Source organism: Suricata suricatta, chromosome 4 (assembly GCF_006229205.1).
Source record: "Suricata suricatta isolate VVHF042 chromosome 4, meerkat_22Aug2017_6uvM2_HiC, whole genome shotgun sequence".
In the NCBI taxonomy this organism is placed as follows: Eukaryota; Metazoa; Chordata; class Mammalia; order Carnivora; family Herpestidae; genus Suricata; species Suricata suricatta.
In genome coordinates, this window is record NC_043703.1 from 89,318,841 (window position 1) to 89,339,644 (window position 20,804).

Here is a 20,804-nt window from a genome sequence, read left to right on the forward strand (position 1 = left end):
GATCTCGGTGTCCCAGGTCAGACCTCAGGCAACTCAGGGCACTTGTACGCATATGTGTGGACACAAAAATAAACATTCTTGGCAAATTTTTTTAAATAAACTATATTCTCTGTATTTTAGCTTCCTTCTTTTCCTACACTTTATTAAATTAGAATAGCACTGGACTTAAAATCAAGGATATGTCATTCCTAGTTTTAATGTGATCTTTCATTTGAATTTTATAATGTATATAGCCTTTTTCTGTGCCCATTTCCTTACTCCTTTCCCTATAATCAGTAGTCTATCTTTTAATCTTCTGTTTTCACACATTGTTAGGCTTGTTTCCTTAATACATTAGAAGTTGAAATGAAATAATATGTGATGTCTTCTGGTTTCTCAGAAAGGGTTCTGCAGTCACTCCATCAGTGAAGATGGTGTTACTATTGGGGCGCCTGAGTGTCACAGTCAGTTAAGCATCTGACTTTGGCTCAGGTCATGATCTCACAATTCAGGAGTTTGAGCCCCACATCGGGTTCTGTGCTGCTAGCATGGAGCCTACTTTGGATCCTTTGCCTTCCTCTCTCTCTCTCTGCCCCTTCCCTGCTCACATGCTTTCACTCTTTCCCAAAAATAAATAAACATTAAAAAGAAAAGAGATGGTATTACTATCAGTACAACTAGGATCATAGAGGAACACTGTGATATATCAGAAGGCAAGTAATAATACTTAGAAAATCTTAGCTCTTTAGTCTTTGCTAAATGCATTACTCTAACAACACACACCCAAAACCTTTAAGTTCATACTAAAGCATTGCTGTTTTTCCTGCATTGTCCTTTCTTATATACTCCTGAAGGACTTTGTGATAAAACAAGTGGAGGTTTTCCACCCATTCTTTTACTTCACTCCACATTTGCATTTAATTAAATATATTATTTCTGTTTTAAGAGATAGGGTTACCTGCCTTGAAAGGAAAGTTTCTGATGGGGCACCTGGGTGGTTCAGTAGGTTAAGCGTCCAATTTGGCTCAGGTCATGATCTCACTGTTTGTGAGTTTGAGCCCCATGTCAGGTTCTGTCCTGACAGCTCAGAGCCTAGAGCCTGCTTTGGATTCTGTGTCACCCTCTCTCTCTGCCCCTCACCCACTCATGCTTTGTCTGTTTGTCTGTCTCTCTCCCTCTCAAAAATAAATAAACGTTAAAAAAGAAAAAAAAAAAAGGAATGTCTCCTGCCTAACCCTAGGTAGGGATATCCCTAGGTATTTACCCAAGAGAAAAGAAAGCAGATATTCATACAAAGACTTCTACAATGCAGTGTTCATAGCACTTTTATCCGTAATGACCAAAAACAGGAAACAACCCATATGTCCATCAGTAGGCGAATGGATCAATAATTGTGGCATAGCCATAAAATTGAAAAGAAATGAACTATTAATACATACAACATGTTGAATCTCAAAATAATTACACTGAGTAAAAGCAGCCAGACACAAGAGTACATTCTGTATGATTCCATTTATATAAATCTGTATAAAATACAAATTAATCCAGAGTGGCCAGGCACAGCTCATTGGTTGCCTCAGGGTGTAGGAGGACAGAGAGAGACAGGTGGATTCTAAGGGGCATGAAGAAAATTTGGAGATAATGGACATATTTAATGTCTTAATTGCAGTAGTAGCTTCATACATGTATATGTATGTCAGAATTTATCAAGTTGTACACTTGAAATATGTGTCATTTCTTGTATGTCAGTTACACCTCAGCAAAATGGTTTTTAAAAATCATGAGTATAGATACAAACCACAGAGATATTATTAGTGGTTCCTATGATTTTCCACCAAGGGAAACCAGGTATTAAATCATATTGCTTTAAAAATGTTACAGTATATCTCAGAATAGGGGCGCCTGGGTGGCTCAGTCAGTTAAGCCTCTGGCTTCGGCTCAGGTCAGATCTCATGTTCGTGGGTTTGAGCCCCGCGTCAGGCTCCGTGCTGACAGCTAGCTCAGAGCCTGGAGCCTGCTTCCGGTTCTGTGTCTCCTTCTCTCTCTGCCCCTCCCCCCTCATGCTCTGTCTCTCTTTGTATCAAAAATAAATAAATAAAACATTAAAAAATTTAAAAAAAAAACAACAATATATCTCAGAATAACTCATTCTTCACTATTTCACAATATAGTAGTTGTCAGATCTGCTGCTAAAGGTTATTATAAATGTGTGAATAAAGAAGCATTTGTGTTACTATAAGAAATACAAAACTTGTATTTCTAAAATTTGGTAATTTCCATAAACTATTTTCCTTTGGAAATGAAAAGTGTTCTATGGATGGATTTTCTTTAATCGGTGTCTGAAATAACTATACTGTTTCTAAGTTTAATATTTGAAAGTTGCCTTGTTTTAACTAAAAACAGTCACCTTTGGGGCACCTGGGTGGCTCAGTTGGTTAAGCACCCAACTTCAGCTCAGGTCATGATCTCACAGTTAATGAGTTTGAGTCCCGCATTGGGCTCTGTGCTGACAGCTCTGAGCCTGGAGCCTGCTTCGGATTCTGTGTCTTTCTCTCTCTCTCTCTGCCCCTCCCCCACTTGCACTCTGTCTCTCTGTCTCTCAAAAATAAATAAATGGTAAAGAAAAAAATCACCATTGCTCACACATCTCAAGCACAGACTCCAGTGATAAGACATGAGACTTAACCTGTTTGTAAATACGTCTAAGACATAGGCTGTCAGACTTACTTCTGTATAACAGCAAATCACCTGCACTGAGATTATGATTTTGAGCTTTAACTGTCATGACTCTTCCATCACAGGTTGTAGAAATGTACTCTAGTGGAGGAGATCTTCACCTGGAACTCCCCACAGGTCAACAAGGAGGCACCAGAAAACTGTGGGTGAGTGCTGACATAATCTTCTCTCAATTACTTCCTTAAATACACCAGAAAATAGTTTAACTTCCTATCACATGAATAAATGTGGGTGACTCTTCCCTAATTATATCTTAATACTAAATCTACATCAGATATACTTGAAATTGGATGATACAGAGAGAAAAGTATAAGTAATATTTGGAAAGAGCAGTGAACAAAATTGGAGCTTTAACCCACTGTGTAGAAAAGAAGGGATTTCAACTATTCTACCGAATTATAGTGGTAAAGTTGTCTCTGAATCTAATAATTTATTATGTGCTTTTTACTAAGATAAAGAACAAACCTGTGGGAAGGATCCGTCATATGTTTGAGGTAGAGAATTGAACATGCAGACTTACTGTTAATAGAGATGACATTTTCAGAGGGAACATAGTCAAGCCCTCACGAGGACATAGAAAATTTTAAATTCTTAGGTGTTCTACATCCACCTTTAATATTATTTAACACTAGTTTGTGTCAATGCTTAGAGAACCCCTTTTTCTTAGAGAATACGGGCAAATATTAATGAATCTGTAGCAACTACTTTATTGGTAAAGTTTCCTGCGTTAAGAGTTTTTCTTTAAATTTTATCTACCAAGCTTTAGTCAAAGAGGGGTCAGGCCCAGTAAACACACTTCTTACACTGAGGGCGCTCTAATCATTGCTCATCCATAATTGAAGACCGCAGACTTCACCACTGTGAATGAGTTCTGAAGATCAAATTTACTTATTAATTCCTCTGTTAAACACACATAGCCTCTTGTTCTGTCTTCTGACCAGTCTCAACCAAGGAAGGGATGCAGAAGGGACATTTTTAAGATTTACTTGAGTAATTAGAAACAAATTTGTCAGGATTTGGTTAACTCCCCAGATATAAAAACACCCTGGCAGATAGAAAATATGTAATGGACGGTTCATTTATATCCTTTCACAGAAATGTTTTATCTTGAAATTATGTTATTGTTTGAAAAGCCTTTGGGAGAAGTAGTGTATAAAACAGTGCTTCAGAGCATTAACTATAAGCTATTAAGTTTGTATTATATAATTCTACATAGAAGAACTAAGAATTTACTGTGAAATGTAATTGGTATCTAATAAACATAGGACAGTTCAGATTTCTACTTAGTTAAGAACTGTAATGAATGGTAGCAGAGATGACATAATGTTTTAATACATCCCAGGGGCTACAAGAAAAGATAAAGTTATTCTTATTCCTACAAACCTAGAGTAAAAAAAAAAAAAGTCAATTGGCCTTGACCTCACCCTCAGCCCATTTCAGTGTACATAAGAAAAGCCCAGAGACCAAGTCAGCTCCCTAGAGATGGGGAAGTGGATGCTGCATCTCTTGTGGCCCCAGGAGGGTTCCACTTCTTTCCTACTTTGAGGCTAAAAAGTTAAGAGAATAGAGGTAAGTGAGATGAATAATAAATTCTAAAACACAAGGATTTCCTTAACTATACCAGAAGGTATGTACAGAGAAATTCTGGTGGTCCCAAGGAAGCCAGATTGTTGTAAAACCAGGAAAAGAATTAATCTCAAAAAAAATTTTTTTTCCAGTCAGTCTTCCCTCTAGTATATTTGTGAGTGTCCTCTCATTACAGGCCTGAAAATTTTTACCGTCTTCCTTGCTAAGAGCCTTACTGAAAGCAGTTGGTAAACTGGATTTGCCTGGGAAGCTTTTTGTGTTAGGTTTTAAATGAAAGGATAGACGGAGTCCAAGCTCTCTTGGTTATTATTTGTAGAGATTCCTATAAATTTCTAGAAGAGCATTTTCCTCCAAAGCTGACATCTCTACTTGGTAGAGAATTTTAATACCAAATTATATGCCCAAGCATCACACTGGTTTTATAGATTAATTCTGTCTTTTAATGATAATTTTGCAACTGAAAATTTTATTTCTTTCACTTCGGTCAATTTTACATACCATGCTTCATCACTTCTAAGATGGGCTTCTTTCTCATCTTAACATTCTTTACAATCGGGGTATGTGTTACAGTCCATGGAATATATCCATTTAAATAGCAGTGTGGGGGTTTTTTTCTCAATAGGTATGTAAAATAATAATGCATCTTTCAGTCACTGTTGTCTTCAATAAATTGTGGTGGCTTTTGCAACATCACAAAAGCTATGCTACATTTTGGTCTTTTAACTTGTCAGGAAATTCCTCCTTATGAAACCAAGGGAGTGATGAGAGCCAGCTTTTCATCCAGGGAAGCAGATAATCACACAGCCTTCATCAGAATAAAGACAAATGCCTCAGACAGCACAGAATTTATCATCCTTCCTGTGGAGGTAGAAGTGACAACAGGTTAGTAGAAAACCAGAGGAACTGCAAATGCACTTGTTTTAATTTCAATACATCGTAACTCTGGGCAAAGTAAAATCTAATGGTTTACTTTTCTCTTTTCTCTTTTCCAAGCTCCTGGAATTTATTCCTCAACCGAAATGTTAGATTTTGGTACACTACGAACACAAGGTAAAAAAAAAAAACAAAACACACACACAAAAAAAGAAGGGAGTGGGGAAAGACAGTGTCTTAAAAGTCTTAAGTCATAAAAAAAAAAGCCTCTGTTCAGTGCTGAGTGGCTCTACTTTTAATTTCTTTGTAGCTCAGCTTTGAATGGGTTGCATGATCTTATAGAAACCTACTTTGTGGAACCTTGAGCTCTCACAGGCTAATGCCCCATTCCTCTGAGGGCTACCGTTGCTTTCCAGGTGGAAAAGCAGGGTCATAAGATCACATAAGGGAAGGTTAAGGCACACAGTGTTTCTGAGTTTTTAAATTCAATTTCTCACCTATTCAGTTATGCTTACTCCTTTTTTTTAAATAATTAAAAAAGGGAGGGTAAGCTTTACTTTTGGATTTTTATTTAGAAATGTTACTCAGTTACATTATAATAACATGTTAAAATTTGTCATAGATGGTCAATGGAAAACTTCAAATTCTAAACTTGAAAATGCTCAAGTTAAAGGATTTATTAAGGAAAAAATAGAAATACTCGTAATTTGGGATCTCTCTGGGCCATATGTAATTAAAATTTGGTTGTTTAGGATTGAAGACCCCTTTTTGAAAATTAGATTTTTCACATTGGTAATTTAACATTGCACGTTATTAATTTGCTTCCTTATACTTTCCTAGAAAACTAAAAGATTAGTAGTAACGTCTAATTTTATTAAAAAAAATATGTTTTGTTCTGTTTTTTTGGTCTGGTTGTTTAAGAGGGAGCAGTTCTGATGATACACAGTGTCCTTGTGAGTAAGGTGATTGCTATTTATGAGTTAGGTGGAATCACGTTCTTTTTATTAATGTGATTTTGGTTCTTTTTCACATTCTAGAATAGATTCAGTCTGGTATTTCATAAGATAAAAATTCTGGTTTGCTGTAAAGCACTCCTGTTAAAGAAATATTTCTTCTCTTCAATTTTAACAGATCTACCAAAGGTTTTAAACCTTCATTTATTGAATTCAGGAACAAAAGATGTACCAATAACAGTAAGTTTTTATTTATTTTGTCTTAATTTATATATTCTTTGTTTTTAAACTTATGACCACCTTAAAACTAATTAAACTCTTCCTCTATAAACGATTCTGTTCTGTGGTGGCCTAATGACATGTTAGTTCTAAGCGTGATGTGAAAAACCTGTTCTGCATCTACCCACCGTATTTCAAGGATGAGAAGGAAAGTCGGCGATCTTCCCCATGCTAAGCCTGAACCAAAGTTCCTAAGGTTCTTGTTGAGGCAGAATCAGACAAGAGGCTGTGGGTTCTGATAAATCCTAGGATGTATGCCATGTGCAAAGAAAAATGGGTTATAAGGATTCCATCAGGTTTGGTTGTTAGCCTTAGAGTATGGGTAAGTGAAAAGGAAAAAAAGGTTCAGATGAATTGGGAAGAGATAGTAATAAAGCAAAGAGCTGTGGCAGGGAGCATTAGAATGCTGTTAACGTTTGTCAGAGTACCCTTCCACCTGGCAGCTGTTACAGCATACTGAATAGCAGACTGTAAACTAGGGTCATCTCTTCCCCTTACACATGCACACAGAACAAGTGACTTTTATGCCTTATAATGGAATTGAGGAGCCAATTTTAGGGAAACAAATGAAAGAGAGTTATCTGAATTTTGCTTTGGCCCACAACCCCACCTCCTGGTTACGTTTGCAAGATAAATACATAGGGAATAATGGAAAAAGAAAGCAGTACATTTTTATTATATTTTGTGCTGATTCAGAAGCCTAAATTCAGAGAATTCTGATAAAAAGAGATAGATCAAAGGGGCATGAGACTTAAGGGACCTTTATCCATTCAGGGCCAAACCCAGAGTTTACTGCCAGCTGGTGGAGAGTAAGAGAGTTTACAAACCCTAAATGAGGGAGCGAGGTGGAGTAACCATACTTCAGTGCACAGTGACTGTGTTCACAAGTGGGATCACATTCTGGGCGGTGTCCTGCCGTCTGACCTAGTATTTCTTCCTGCTAGGTAGGAGCACTTGGGGAAATGGGTCTTGTAGAGCGCCTACCCACTATGCAGTGGGCCGAAACTGCCCCACTTGGAGTTCCGGCCTGTGCACTCTTGGCAGGGTGAGAGCAGCCTGTGATGCGGTTGCCTGGGTCTGCTGTGATTCATACCCATAGACCTCGGGGATCCTCAGGGGTTGGGACCCCAACGCAGATGGCAAGGAACAGGCCACCCTGATACCATTGAAACAAAACACAAAAGCTGTGAGCAGCAGCATAATGTCCCTTGTTTTTGTTATTTTTCATCTTCAGTAGCAACCGAGGTCCTTTAGTGCATGTATTATTTTTATATGCTTGCTTTCAAAAATATATTCATTTTCTGAGTTAGTAACTTTATTTTTTTTAATTCAGTTTTTGAAAGATGGTCATCAGAGTCTCTATAGAATGAAATTATCAGCATATTCTCCAGTAGTGACCATTTATATACAAAAATATTACAATGGATATTTCTGTGTATAATTTTTTTAAATTCCTATTTATAGCAGTAATTACACTTTTCAAAAAACACATAATGGTGACTGTTAGTATATTGAGGGGTTAGTGACTGGTTTGGACTCTATAAAGATGGCACACCATCGTTCATAGTGTTACCTCCTAATACTTTTTTCCCCTGTGAAGTAGATAGTAACATCCCATTTATCATTCTTAATTTTAGTCAATTTAGTCTTCTCTGTATTTGAAAAGTGTTTTGGGTCAGTCAAGCTAAAGGTTTGTCAATTTTGTTGATCCTTTCAAAGAACTAATATTTGGTTTTTGCCAGTTTTCTCTGTTTGCCATTAAAACGTCTTTTATTTAATGAATAAAGGTAGTAGATAGTAGGAGACTCCCTTTGTTTCCCCTACCACCATCATCCTCACGTTTGCAAACTGAAAAATTAGAAAATCTCCATTAGATTTCCTCCCCAACCACAAACACATACACAGACATTTTAGGAGGTTTTTCTAGTCAGTGAAATGAAGAGACTTCCTTATCACTGCTTTGTGTTAACATTTTAAAATCTTTCTTTACACCCAGAATTGTGATTCTTTTTGTTCAAAAGTCTCTGGGTTAATTTATCAGTTTCCTCCATAATAGAGTGTAATTCCTTCTGCTGGGTATTTCTTTTTTTTTTTTTTTTATTGTTTTATTTATTTTTGAGAGAGAGAGAGTCAGTGTATGGATGAGGGAGGGACAGAGAGAGAGGGAGACACAGAATCCTTGAAGCAGGCTCTAGGCTCTGAGCTGTCAGCACAGAGCCTGACGTGGGGCTCAAGCCCACGAACCATGAGATCATGACCTGAGCCGAAGCCAGAGGCTTAACTGACTGAGCCACCCAGGCACCCCTCCGCTGGATAATTCAGATTGCTTTGGCTCCAACCTACTTTTATCTTCTTTGAACTTTTTGATACTCATTTCTGCTTTAGCCTAGTTGGCCACATAGAGAACATGGTCATGTATGCGCCACTCCTCCCAGTTCTTTTTCTCTCCAAAGCGCAAGTGCTTTCTCCACTGAGAAAACATTGGTAGCACAGCTTCCTGACAACATATTTGGAGATCCCTCTTTAGCTGTGGATGGCTGTTCATTTGCCTGTAGGGCAGACACTAGCTGTTGTTGATGGATCACCCTGCTGTTGCCTCAGTTTGAGATGTCAGATGATTTTTATTTTTGTATGTTCTCCCTGCTATTTGCCGGTGAGTGGTCTCTTCCATCTGTAGGATGCCACTGCACAGAGCAGCGTCATTAATGAGAACTTTCATGTTGGGCAGATTTCAGGCCTGCAGTCACTTCCCCAAATATGAGGACTTAGAGATTTGATGGAAAAGTACCTTTACTTAGCCCAAGCAATCTTATCTAATTTTTTACATACAATGAATGGACCAAAACAAATGTCTTTTACAATAAACATTTTCTTTAAAAGTGAAATTATCAGTCTTAAGAATATAAATGAGAGGCTCCTGGGTGGCTTGGTCAGTTAAATGTTCGACTCAGTTTCAGATCAGGTCATGATCTCATGGTTCATGAGATCAAGCCGCACGTAGGGTTTTGTGCTGACAGCCTGCAACCTGTTTTGGATTCTGTGTCTCCCTCTCTTTGCTCTTCCCCCACTCACATTCTGTCTCACTCTCTCAAAATAAATAAAACATTTAGGGGTGCCTGGGTGGCTCAGTCAGTTAAGCGTTTGACTTCAGCTCAGGTCATGATCTCATAGTTCGTGGGTTCGAGCCCCACATCGGGCTCTGTGCTAACAGCTCAGAGCCTGGAACCTGCTTGAGATTCTGTGTCTCCCTCTCTCTCTGCCCCTCCCCTGCTCACACACTGTCACTCTCTCTCAAAAATAAAATAAACATTTAAAAAATAATAAAAATAAATAATAAATAAACACTTAAAATTATTTTAAAAAATGAATGAAAAAATACTATTGTATTCAAGTCAATTATAACAGAATTAAAGAGGCAGTTTTAAGATACATTATAAGTGAACATTTTTGTTGTTACCATGGGTTAGGCACTATGCTAAATTCTTTACATGGATTACCTTATTTAATACAACAGTCCTATAAGGTTCTAGTTTTCCAAATAAGGAAAATGAATCGGCTTTTTTTTTAAAGCAACTTCTTCAACCATAAAAACTCAAAAGTTACTTGAAGGTATATTATATATAATGACATCATCAAGTCCTTACAAATATATCATTTTAATTTCATATTCAGTATTTCTACTAAAAGCCTATTGATCTAGAATATATGTCTGTAGATCTGCATCTGTAGCTACCTATGTTTTTATGTCTCCTAATATCCAGAGCCTACACTCTGCCAGTGTTTTGGTAGTTTTTTCTTACTTCTCATTCATTCATCCATTTAATGGGCATCAACTATATGCGAACTTCTGTGCTAAGTAGTGAGAACATAGCAGTAAATCAGCCAAGGTGCCTGCCCCTATTGAGCTCACTTTTTAGCTGGGAGACTGATGACAGACAGATAGGCAACAAAATTGTAAATCAAACCAAGTTCTAACAAAGAAGGAAACAGAATAGAAGGTAAGTGAAGGAGGGAGATGGTTTAGACAGGGTTGTCTCTGAGGAGCTGACATTTGAGGTAATAATTAAAGAGTAAAAAGTTGGCACCCCTAAGAAAAGCTGGCTGACAAGTGTTCCCATCAAAGGGAATAGCAAGTGCAAAGGCCTGAGGCAGGAACAGCTTTGGATGTCGTGGGAAACAAGGGAGGGTTGAACATAAAGAGAGTGCTGGAAGGGCAGTCCTGGCTCTGAGTGGTGTTTAGAATTTATTATAAGTGCAACAGCAAATTACAGAATTTTAAGCAAGGGAGAGACATTATCTGACTTATGTGTGGTCAAGGTCATAGTGGTTCATGGAGAATTCACTGCAGAAAGTGAGGAGTCTGTTGTGGTGCTCCACTTGAGAGGTAGTGTTAGCTTAGATTTCTTACCTTATCAGCCAGGAAACAAGCCCATCTACCCTGGAAGCTGTGTTTTAAGAGAGCTTCCCAAGTTTTTTTCCTGTATTTTGCTGCATAATATGCCAGACTTGCGGACTAACACATTTTTACAAGTGTCCTACCTCCATCCATTTCACAAATACATGGTATCCTTAGGATGACCTAGGCATTGCCAGAAGCTGGAAGATTTTTTGTTTGTTTGTTTTTAATTGCACTTCAAGGAATTCAGAGTCTCTTCATCTCCTTAGATATGGAACTCATGAGGCAAACATCTTAAAATAAAAGGTTCTCATCTGTTAATGGACAAGATAGTCAGCTTCAAGCCTGCCTGACTTTGTCTGTAATGCAACTTTGAGAATATGGTTTTTCTGAAAACTTAAAAGACATTAATACAGTATATATGATGGAATAAATTTGCTTGAGATATCTTAAGAGGAACATTTGCATGAAGTTTCCTTACTAATTTTGATGAATAAGAACCATATATATACTTTAAGTTTACCAGTGTGAACTTGATACGAGTTTTAGTGAATTTTGTGTACCCATTGTTAGAAATACAGTTATTACATACCGAAAGGTTATTTTCCTTGCTTGTTCAAATGTTTTTCTAAATAGTTTTAGAATGTCCTGGGCCTTTGAATCTCACTTGAGAGTTACTGAACAGTAGTTGAATATCGTGAGAAAAGGCTAGAACTATATTTAGAACATGTACAAGCTGCCTTTCCTGGGAATCTTGCCATATTTTTTCTACTTCTCCATTATCTTTAGTACGCAACAGTTAGTGACTGATTCTAAAACAGATTGTTAGTGTAAGTATGCCTAACACAAGTTAATGATTATGTATAAATTTTCATTTAAGGCCACCAGAATGGGAAAAAAAAAAACCACCAGAATGAGCCACTACTTAAAAGTTTTGTTTTGCTTTGTTTTTGATTCCTTGGAAAATGGATTTTTCCATTTTATTGGGTCTTTTTAAATAAGTGAACAGTTTAGATCATTTGTATAAAACATGAGTCAGTTGGGGCACCTGGGTGACTTGGTTGGGCATCCATCTTCGGCTTAGGTCATGATCTCACAGTTTGTGAGTTTGAGCCCCATATTAGGCTCGCTGCTATCAGCGCAGAGCCCACTTTGGATCCTCTGTCTCTGTCTCTCTCTCTGCCCTTCCCCATCTCATATGTGCTCGCATTCACTTAAACTCTCTCTCTCTCTGTGTCTCTCTCCCTCTTAAAAATAAACATTAAAAAAGTGAGTCAATTGAATGTTTACTATTGGTGCAGTAAAGAGAGAGAGGGAGAAGGAGAGAGTTAATAATACTGAATATAAAAATTTTCCTCTAGAGGCACTGGGTGGCTCAGTTGGTTAAGCATCTGACTTCAGCTCAGGTCATGATCTCACAATTCATGAGTTCAAGCCTTACATCATGTCTGTGCTGACAGCTTAGAGCCTGGAGCATGCTTTGGATTTTATGTCTCCCTCTCTGTCTCTGTCCCTCCGCTGTTTGCACTCTGAGTATCTGTCTGTCTCTCTTTCTCAAAAATAAACAAACTTAAAAAAAATTAAAATTTTTTCCTCTGGTAAGGAAAATCTTAAAGTAATATGTTACATGTGAGAAAAACATTTTTCATCAAGTATTCTAAGCTATTATTTACCGTGACTGTGTTTTAGTACTGTTATTTAGCTGTTTCTGGTATGGTGTTGTACAGGCTAATAGCACTCCAAAAGTGTCATGGTCGTTACTAATGAACTGCTACTTGCAGTCTTTAAGCATGTTTGAAAATGATCCAGTGTCTGTTCCTGCTCTGTCACATTCAGTAGAGCATGTGGAAATCCTCTGCAAACTACAAAGCTTATATAATCATCTCTAACAAATCTTGACCTCAGGATAAAAGTGCTAAATTATTAGAACCACCAAATTTTGTAAATAGGTGGAATCTTAGAAAATAACTTATCTACTCCCCTAGTGGTTTACAGGCAGGAAAAATAAGGCCTAGATTAGATGGCTGCTTACTCAAACTGATAGTTAATATCTTTTTGTTGCATAAACTGATCAAATTGTCAACTATACTTCTGTACTGCTTTCCTTTCCTTTGAAAGAAGTATTTGTGTAGTTGTATAATAATGAAACCTTCCTGTTTTGTAGTTTATCTCACCGCTTTGTTTTGTTAAAAAATCACACACACACACACACACACACACACACACACACACACACCTTTCAAGGGATGAAGAGATTTGTATTTTAATTGATTGCTACTATAGCAGGCATATTGATAATAAATGTATCAATGTGAACAAATCCATTTGCAGCCCCAGTTAGAGATTCAAAAGTAAATGAGAAGGAGTTCAGAAGAAAGATAAAAGAGTTAAAATACTGAGAAAGCCTGAGGCCAAGAGCTCAGGCTACTAAGATTTCCAGCTCTGGAAACCGCAGAACCGTCCTTGGGGCCATCATTCCAGGTCCAGTAAAGCCCAGTCGGCAGTGAGGAGGGAGACGCCCCACCCTCTGGCAGGAACCGCGGTATCTGTAATCCTCACATGTATAACCAGCTTCGTTCCCTGTGCTCCCAGACCAGGGCAGGAGGAGCCATGTTTCTTCACACTCTGCTCAGGTGCTTCTTGCACCTTCATTCCACCTTTGTAGCCAGATTCCACCTGTATGGATGTACTGAAAGGGTGGGTAGGGAGCCAGGGGGAGGAACTTGGTGACTGCACCTATGTTAGCAGATGTACCTGGTGAGTGTCACAGAAAAGAACTGTGTTCTTTCTGTACGAAGCATCAGGCTTCGACAAGTTTATAAAGCCCCTGAAAAATCAGCCAAAAAACCCCAGAAGGGTTTTGAGACCAAGATTCTAATTGAATAGTTTTCCTTCCTTCCTCCCTCCCTCCCTCCCTCCCTCCCTCCCTCCCTTCCTTCCTTCCTTCCTTGAGAGAAAGTGAGAAATAGAGTGCCTGAGCTGGAAAGGGGCAGAGAGAGAATCTTAAGCAGGCTCTGCCGGGCTCAATCCCATGGTTGTGAGATTGTGACCTGAACTGAAATCAAGAGATAGACACTTAACTGACTGAGCCACCCAGGTGCCCCCTAGTTGAATTCTAAAGGAAGAGTATTGATCAAGATTTGTGTACAATACCATGACTTCATTAATACATGTGTGGGCACTAGGGTGCCAAGTAAAGGGCCCAGACCCTGAACCAAGTCCGAACACCTGGGTTCCAGTCCCACCTCTTGATGCCTCGCTGCTGAAACATCGCTCCATGTTACAGGGTTCTCTTCGTCTGTAAAACAGGGAAGGAGATGGGGATCTTTAAGGTTCCTTCCAATGAAAAATGCTTTATGGCAATCAGGGTAATAAAAAAGTAACTGCACGTTAAAATGTATTTATTTTTCTAGCTTGCTCCAAAAATGCAAGCTTTTATGGTGTTTGGCATTATAGATTTAGTTGCTGAATAGAAAGATCTTATTTTTTAAGTTTAAACTGTTCTGACCTCTCCAAGTTACACAGCCCTTCAGTCCACTGCTCAGTCCCACAGCTGGGAGTACAGCCCTGCCTGGCCCGCCTCATGTACCAGCCATGCCCTAGGGAGGTAGAGAAAGTCCCGATAGAAGTGGGATCTGCAAGAGGCACCTGGGTGGCTTAGTCGGTTGAGTGCCTGACTTCAGCCCAGGTCATGATCTCATGGTCTGTAAGTTTGAGCCCTGCGTTGTGCTTTGTGCTGAAAGCTTGAAGTCTGGAGCCTGCTTCAGATTCTCTGTCTCCCTCTCTGTGCCCCTCCCCCACTCATGCTCTGTCTCTCTCTCTCTCTCTCTCTCTCTCTCTCTCTCTCTCTCTCTCTCAAAAATAAATAAACATTTTTTAAGAAGTGGGATCTACAAAAATACTGTGGCAGAGGGGTACTGGCTCCCAAATTCACGTTCATTTTTCATTTTCATATAGTCAGGATGTTACCTTTGGTATGGTGGGATTAAGAAGGACCCTATCATAAATCTTCATGTCTCCTTTTCTCATGTATGAATCAGGTACTCATTATACCTTTTTTCCCCTGTTTTATGTGTTCATACCTACTGTATAGTACTAGTTTGTCTCTAGATTTTTACACTCACCAGTCATAAACTTTTCCTCTGGCCATCATTTTATTTCATGAAGATATTCTAATGAAATTAATGTGAAGTTGTGCCAGTTTGGCCTCTTCTGTTGATTGATTGATTGATTGTTAGAGCGCACATGTGCCAGCAGGGCAAAGGGAGAGGGAGATGGAATCTTAAGCAGGCTCTGTACCCAGCACGAGCCCTGCACGGGGTTCAATCCCTTCACAGTGAGATCATGACCTGACCCAAAATAAAGACACTCGACTGACTGAGACCCCAGGTGCCCAGAGCCTATTCTGTTTAAAGGAAGCACATAAAATTAAACTTTTTTATTTTTTATTCTGCTTCATTTTTTCCAGTACACTCTCCAGTATAATGTAACTGAACCATGAGACTAAAATAATGATACATATTTTTTTATGTTTGCAGAGTGTTCGACCTACACCACAAAATGACGCTATAACGGTACACTTTAAACCAATTACGTTAAAAGCTTCAGAAAGTAAATACACCAAGGTTGCAAGTATTAGTTTTGACGGTAAGTATTCAGCTTTCTCTCTCTAATGGGGTGATCTTATTTTGATAAACTAGAAGACATCCATATTGACATCTTAACATAGAAACCCTGACCATTTTACAGTCAGATTTTATATTACTGCTTAGGTTGGTTTATCTTATAAACCATCACAAATTTTTATTTGATTGCTTCATGAAAGAAAATACAGCTTCATAAACTGAAATTAGTATTAGCAAATAAATACAGTAGGATTGGGATTAAATTTTTATAATATGGGCTTTCACATATATACCTATTAAGCTTTGCCTTAATTATAAAGTCATTACTTTTTATAATTAAGTGATAATGTATTTGAATTTCAGAAGCATGTTTGAATTTGAGACTAGAAATAAACTCTAACACTTTCCTATATTGGCTTTTTAAACAAGGAAGACAGTTCTGCCTACCTAAAATAATAGCCTTTATGATAGATAGCATTGTCAAATTAGATATAACTATGATTTCAAACATGTATATTGTATATTTTGAAATTTGAAATGTTAACCCAGACTTTAACATATCTTAATAGCATGTTTTTATCCAGCTTTGCCCACTTTACCAGCTTTGCCCACTTTACTAGAACATTTATTGAATTTGCTGTCACAGAATTTTTTTTTTCAATATTTTATTGTCAAGTTGTTTTCCATACAACACCCAGTGCTCTTCCCCATAAGTGCCCTCCACCATCACCACCACCTCTTTTCCCCCCGCCCCCTTCCCCTTCAACCCTCAGTTCATTTTCAGCATTCAATAAAATAGTGATTTAATAGCTGCTTAACTCTGTATATAATTACATTTAATGAGAACTGAAATCCAAATGGAGCTTTTCTCAGATGGGCCCTTGCAGGTGAGGAGCCTCAAAGCTTGCACTGTGGCTTTACACCTCTGCCCATAGCCCACATTTCACAGCTGCCTTCCTCATCACGGAGAGCGTTCGTCGCTGTGACCTGCTGAGTGTCGCAGAGCACGGGAAGGCTGCACATGTTTGTGAGGGCGTCTGTGCTGCCTCCTTGCACATGAAGGGTTCTGAGGGGGATCGGGAGCAGTGCCCAGTCCGGGTGCCACGCTTTAGTGTTCATCCCGTGAGCTCAGAGAAAACTGCTGGAGAAATCAAGATTAAGGGGTGCCTGGCTGGCTCATTAGGTGGAGCAGACTACTCTTGATCTCAAGGTCATGAGATGGAGCCCCATATTGCACATAGCACTTACTTTAAATGAATGAATGAATGAATGAATGAATGAATGAATAAAATGTTAAAAAACATTTTTCAAGAAATCACAATTAAAGATTGCATACTTTCATAACCCAACTATCGAGAAATAGTATTACAGAAGGTTTTAATGCCATAGTTATTTCCAAATCTTTGATAAATGATCTTCTGTGTTGCTGGGATACCACAGTCATGTCTACCAGCATCAGCATCAGCAAGTACATTCCTTTCTCTTGCCAAGGAGAGTGGCCAGAAGTAATTCCTGACCCTGAGAACTTGTAGGATCCATCCTTCTGCTAACTCCAGACAACGGGGGAGTGCGCACCAGGAACACTATCGTGCTCTCCCACGCTCTTCCTCTCCAGCTTCTGAATTGACAACCCAGCAAAATATCTCCCTTCTTGAGATAAATGAGTGTCAGTAATGCTGGTTCTTCTGAGATCATAGACTCTAAAAATAGTATTTCTTAACTTACATAAAATTTAAAGGAAAAGCATCTTTTAAAAGTAAAAGATAGGGGCTCAGTGGGTTAAAAGTAAAAGATACATTTCTTAAAAGTGGTTTCTATTACCATGGGAAAATCCTTTCACCTTCCACCTCCCCTTCCATCCCCCCAACCTCGTCCATAGTAGGAATATTGTACAGCCTCATAAAATAACAAACCTGGTAATGTCCATACAGCAAGCAGAAAGAAATGAGGTTTGATGGGATGGGTGTTGTAGGTTTATTTATTTATTTTGAGAGAGAGAGTGTGTGTGCACACGTGGAAAAAAGAATCCCAGGCAGGCTCTGTCTGCACTGTCATCATGGAGCAGATGGAGCCTGAGGTGGGGCTCAATCCTCTGGACCACAAGGTCATGACCTGAGCCAAAATCAAGTCATGTGTAACTGACTAGCTATCCAGGCACCCCTTCGAATTTTTTTGGTAAGGGAGGGGGGGGGTGGTTAAAAGTCTGAAATCACTGTCTATACATAGCCACATTCTAGATGTCATACATACCCTTTTTGTTGTTGTGTTGTTACTGTTTATGTTAAAGTTGGATTACACACATTTGCAGAACTAACTGGAAATGTTCCTGAAGTATCTTAAGTGGGATAAAGATAAACAGCTTCTTCATTTGCTTTGAAAAGAACATCTAATGGGTACCCAGATTGGATCAAGCCGAATCTATTTCTGTAATTCCAGATGGAATTATTCACAACTGCTACAAAATAGAAAGATTTTACTTCATCTGTAAGGACATTGTGATGGCAGGGAGAGTCTTGTACTATGAGTTTGGGTAGGCTAATACACAACACCAGACACTTCTTGCCTCATGCTACTTTCTTGGTATTTATAACAAAACTCTAGCCATACAAGGAATGTTATTTCTTAATACAGCTGTAAATCATTGGTTCTCCACGGGGGCCAGTTTTGCCTCCCAGGCCAGGGGACATTTGGCAGTGTCCACAGACATTTTTGGTTGTCACATGTGGGGGCTGCTACTGCTGTCTAGCGGGCAGAGGCCTGGATGCTGCCAAGCATCCTACAAAGCACAGCATGGCCCCTGCACCCCAGAAAGGACTAACCTGGCCTACAACGGTACTAGTGCTCGGGTTGAGAAGCTGTGGTGTGAGGAAAGCCACAGCTATGGCTCTAGGGAAGTAGTTCAAATACAGTGTTTTGCCTCCTGAATTGTGTTCACTTGTTAATTTCTTTTCTGTTTAATCCCATTACAGGAAAATTAAAATATTTTCTTCTTTTGGATTAAAAATGTGAAAATTTGATGTAAAAGTGTTGTAAATCTGTTTGCCATTCTGAAAGCTCAACTTTTTAAAAATTTTGTCAGCCTACATCAAGTCACTCCCATACTCCTATGTATAAACTCTGATAGCAAAAGGTGAAGAGATTATCTTTTATGCTTCCTTTTAGCATCAAAGGCAAAAAAACCATCTCAGTTTTCTGGGAAAATAACTGTTAAAGCAAAGGAAAAGAGTTATTCCAAACTTGAAATACCATATCAAGCAGAAGTTTTAGATGGGTGAGTTTCTCTTTAACCTTTCTGTTTTCACTAATCAGTAAATTGTTTTCCTACTCATTGACCCTAGCAAAAGCAGTGTCCAAATTAACATAAACTCCATGGAATTGTTGAAATAACAACTTGCACATTAAAGGAGAAAAATCTCCTATTTACTTTTTTAGAAGAAAAAGGTAAATAGGATGTTATGATTTGGGCTTAAATGAAGTCTTAATGATTCAGTAATACAATAGAAAGATGAATCTGTGAATTTTAAATAATATTCAAATCATTGAAACTGTTTCTGTAATTCCTTTTGTGATATACAGTTTTTTGTGACTTATTAAGGTATATCATCACTTGAAACAAAATCATTTATATTCCTTTATCAACTTGTAAACAGTCTTACAGAATTACAACTTTTTATAAGTGAGAAATAAAATATGTAGCTTGTTTTCTGATTATATTTGAAACAATAATAGTTTAATATCCTACTTGATAGGGACTCATTTTAACAAAGCTGGTTGCAATTAAATGATGAACGTGATTTTTTTTTTAAAGTAGCTTAAAACTCTCTCTTAATACATCCTTGATTTTAATTGACTGCATATAATTCAATAGAGAATAATTCTTTATATTACATGTCATGTTTTGTTTTAAATCATGTGCTCCATCTATAAAATATTTATAGTTAAACTTCTCCAGTTATAGTCCTTAATGCTAAATGTAAAATTTTTACAACAGAACTTGGATTTTAAATTAACACATGGAGATAAAAATGATTTATGTTTTTTCAAATAGTTATTTGGGATTTGATCACGCTGCAACATTATTTCACATCCGAGACAGTCCTGCTGATCCTGTGGAAAGGCCAATTTACCTTACGAACACTTTCAGCTTTGCAGTCCTCATTCATGATGTGTTGCTACCAGAAGAAGCCAAAACAATGTTTAAAGTATGTCCAGGAACACTCATACTTTTAATTTTACTGATCTACCAACTAGATGGTGCTGACCCATTGTGTTTTTTTTTTTCTTTCCCCTCATTTCCTAGGTTCACAACTTCAGCAAACCAGTCTTAATTCTTCCAAATGAATCAGGATACATTTTTACTCTGTTTTTTATGCCATCCACATCATCCATGCACATAGATAACAATATCTTACTTATTACCAATGCTTCTAAATTTCATTTACCTGTGCGGGTATATACAGGATTTTTAGATGTAAGTATGTTACCTACCTTTAAATTTTTTTTTAATTTTTTGTGTATTTATTTTTGAGAGAGAGACAGATCATGAGTGGGGAAGGGGCAGAGAGAGAGGGAGACACAGAATCTCAAGCAGCTCCAGGCTCTGAGCTGTCAGCACAGAGCCTGATGTGGGGCTTGAACCCACAAGCTGTGAGATCATGACCTGAGCCAAAGTTGGACGCTTACCTGGCTGAGCCACCCAGGTGCCCCTAAAATTTTAACTCTATTTTTTCACCTTTCCCAGCAGCCATCTCTTATCATGTCACAGTTGAATCCTTTCCTTACAGCTTGTACTTAGATCTTTCCCACATTGTGCTTTCTCTTGATTTTGCTTTTGAACTATTAGAATCATGGGGAAACTAAAAACAAACTAAGTAGAAGAAAACAATAAGCAGGAAAAAAAAATATTGCAAGGAGGGTGAAGAGGGAAGTATTTTAGGAAGAGATGACCAAAACCAGGAAACACAGGATAAAGAAGAGAGCCAGATAATAAAGCTGAAAGTAAGGTGGGCAAGACATACAGCTGGGAACAGCAGGAACAAATAAAGGTCTTTCTAATACAAAAAATAAGCCAGAGGAAAAACATCCAAACTAAGCTGTCCTTAGGATAATCAATGAAAGAACTTCTGTTAAGAAATAAAACTGATAAGAAATATGTAAAAGATAAAAAGAAAATTAGGCCATATAGAGATGTAGTTCTCCAAAAAGCCAGCCAGCATCAGTAAGAATTTCAGAGCTGGGAAAGCACTTTCAGAATTATCCCACTTCTTCTTCATTTGTTTTGTTTGAATAATTATATATTTGTGGCTGCCCTCACAAATGCATAAGGTTTCCTGAGACCAAGAACTTTTTGCCTAATCCTGTAGGGTTTCGCTTAAC

At 38.1% G+C, this 20,804-nt stretch overlaps 1 protein-coding gene across 1 annotated transcript in view; it reads left to right on the top strand.

Moving 5' to 3' along the window:
- Positions 1-20,804, top strand: part of TMEM131 (transmembrane protein 131) — a 166,245-nt gene that overhangs the window by 92,771 nt on the left and 52,670 nt on the right. Inside the window, exons 8-15 of the mRNA XM_029937215.1 lie at positions 2,781-2,861; positions 5,034-5,184; positions 5,296-5,352; positions 6,307-6,368; positions 15,342-15,450; positions 18,591-18,699; positions 19,477-19,630; positions 19,729-19,899. Coding sequence (XP_029793075.1) covers positions 2,781-2,861; positions 5,034-5,184; positions 5,296-5,352; positions 6,307-6,368; positions 15,342-15,450; positions 18,591-18,699; positions 19,477-19,630; positions 19,729-19,899 — 894 coding nt within the window. The remainder of the gene's footprint in view (positions 1-2,780; positions 2,862-5,033; positions 5,185-5,295; positions 5,353-6,306; positions 6,369-15,341; positions 15,451-18,590; positions 18,700-19,476; positions 19,631-19,728; positions 19,900-20,804) is intronic.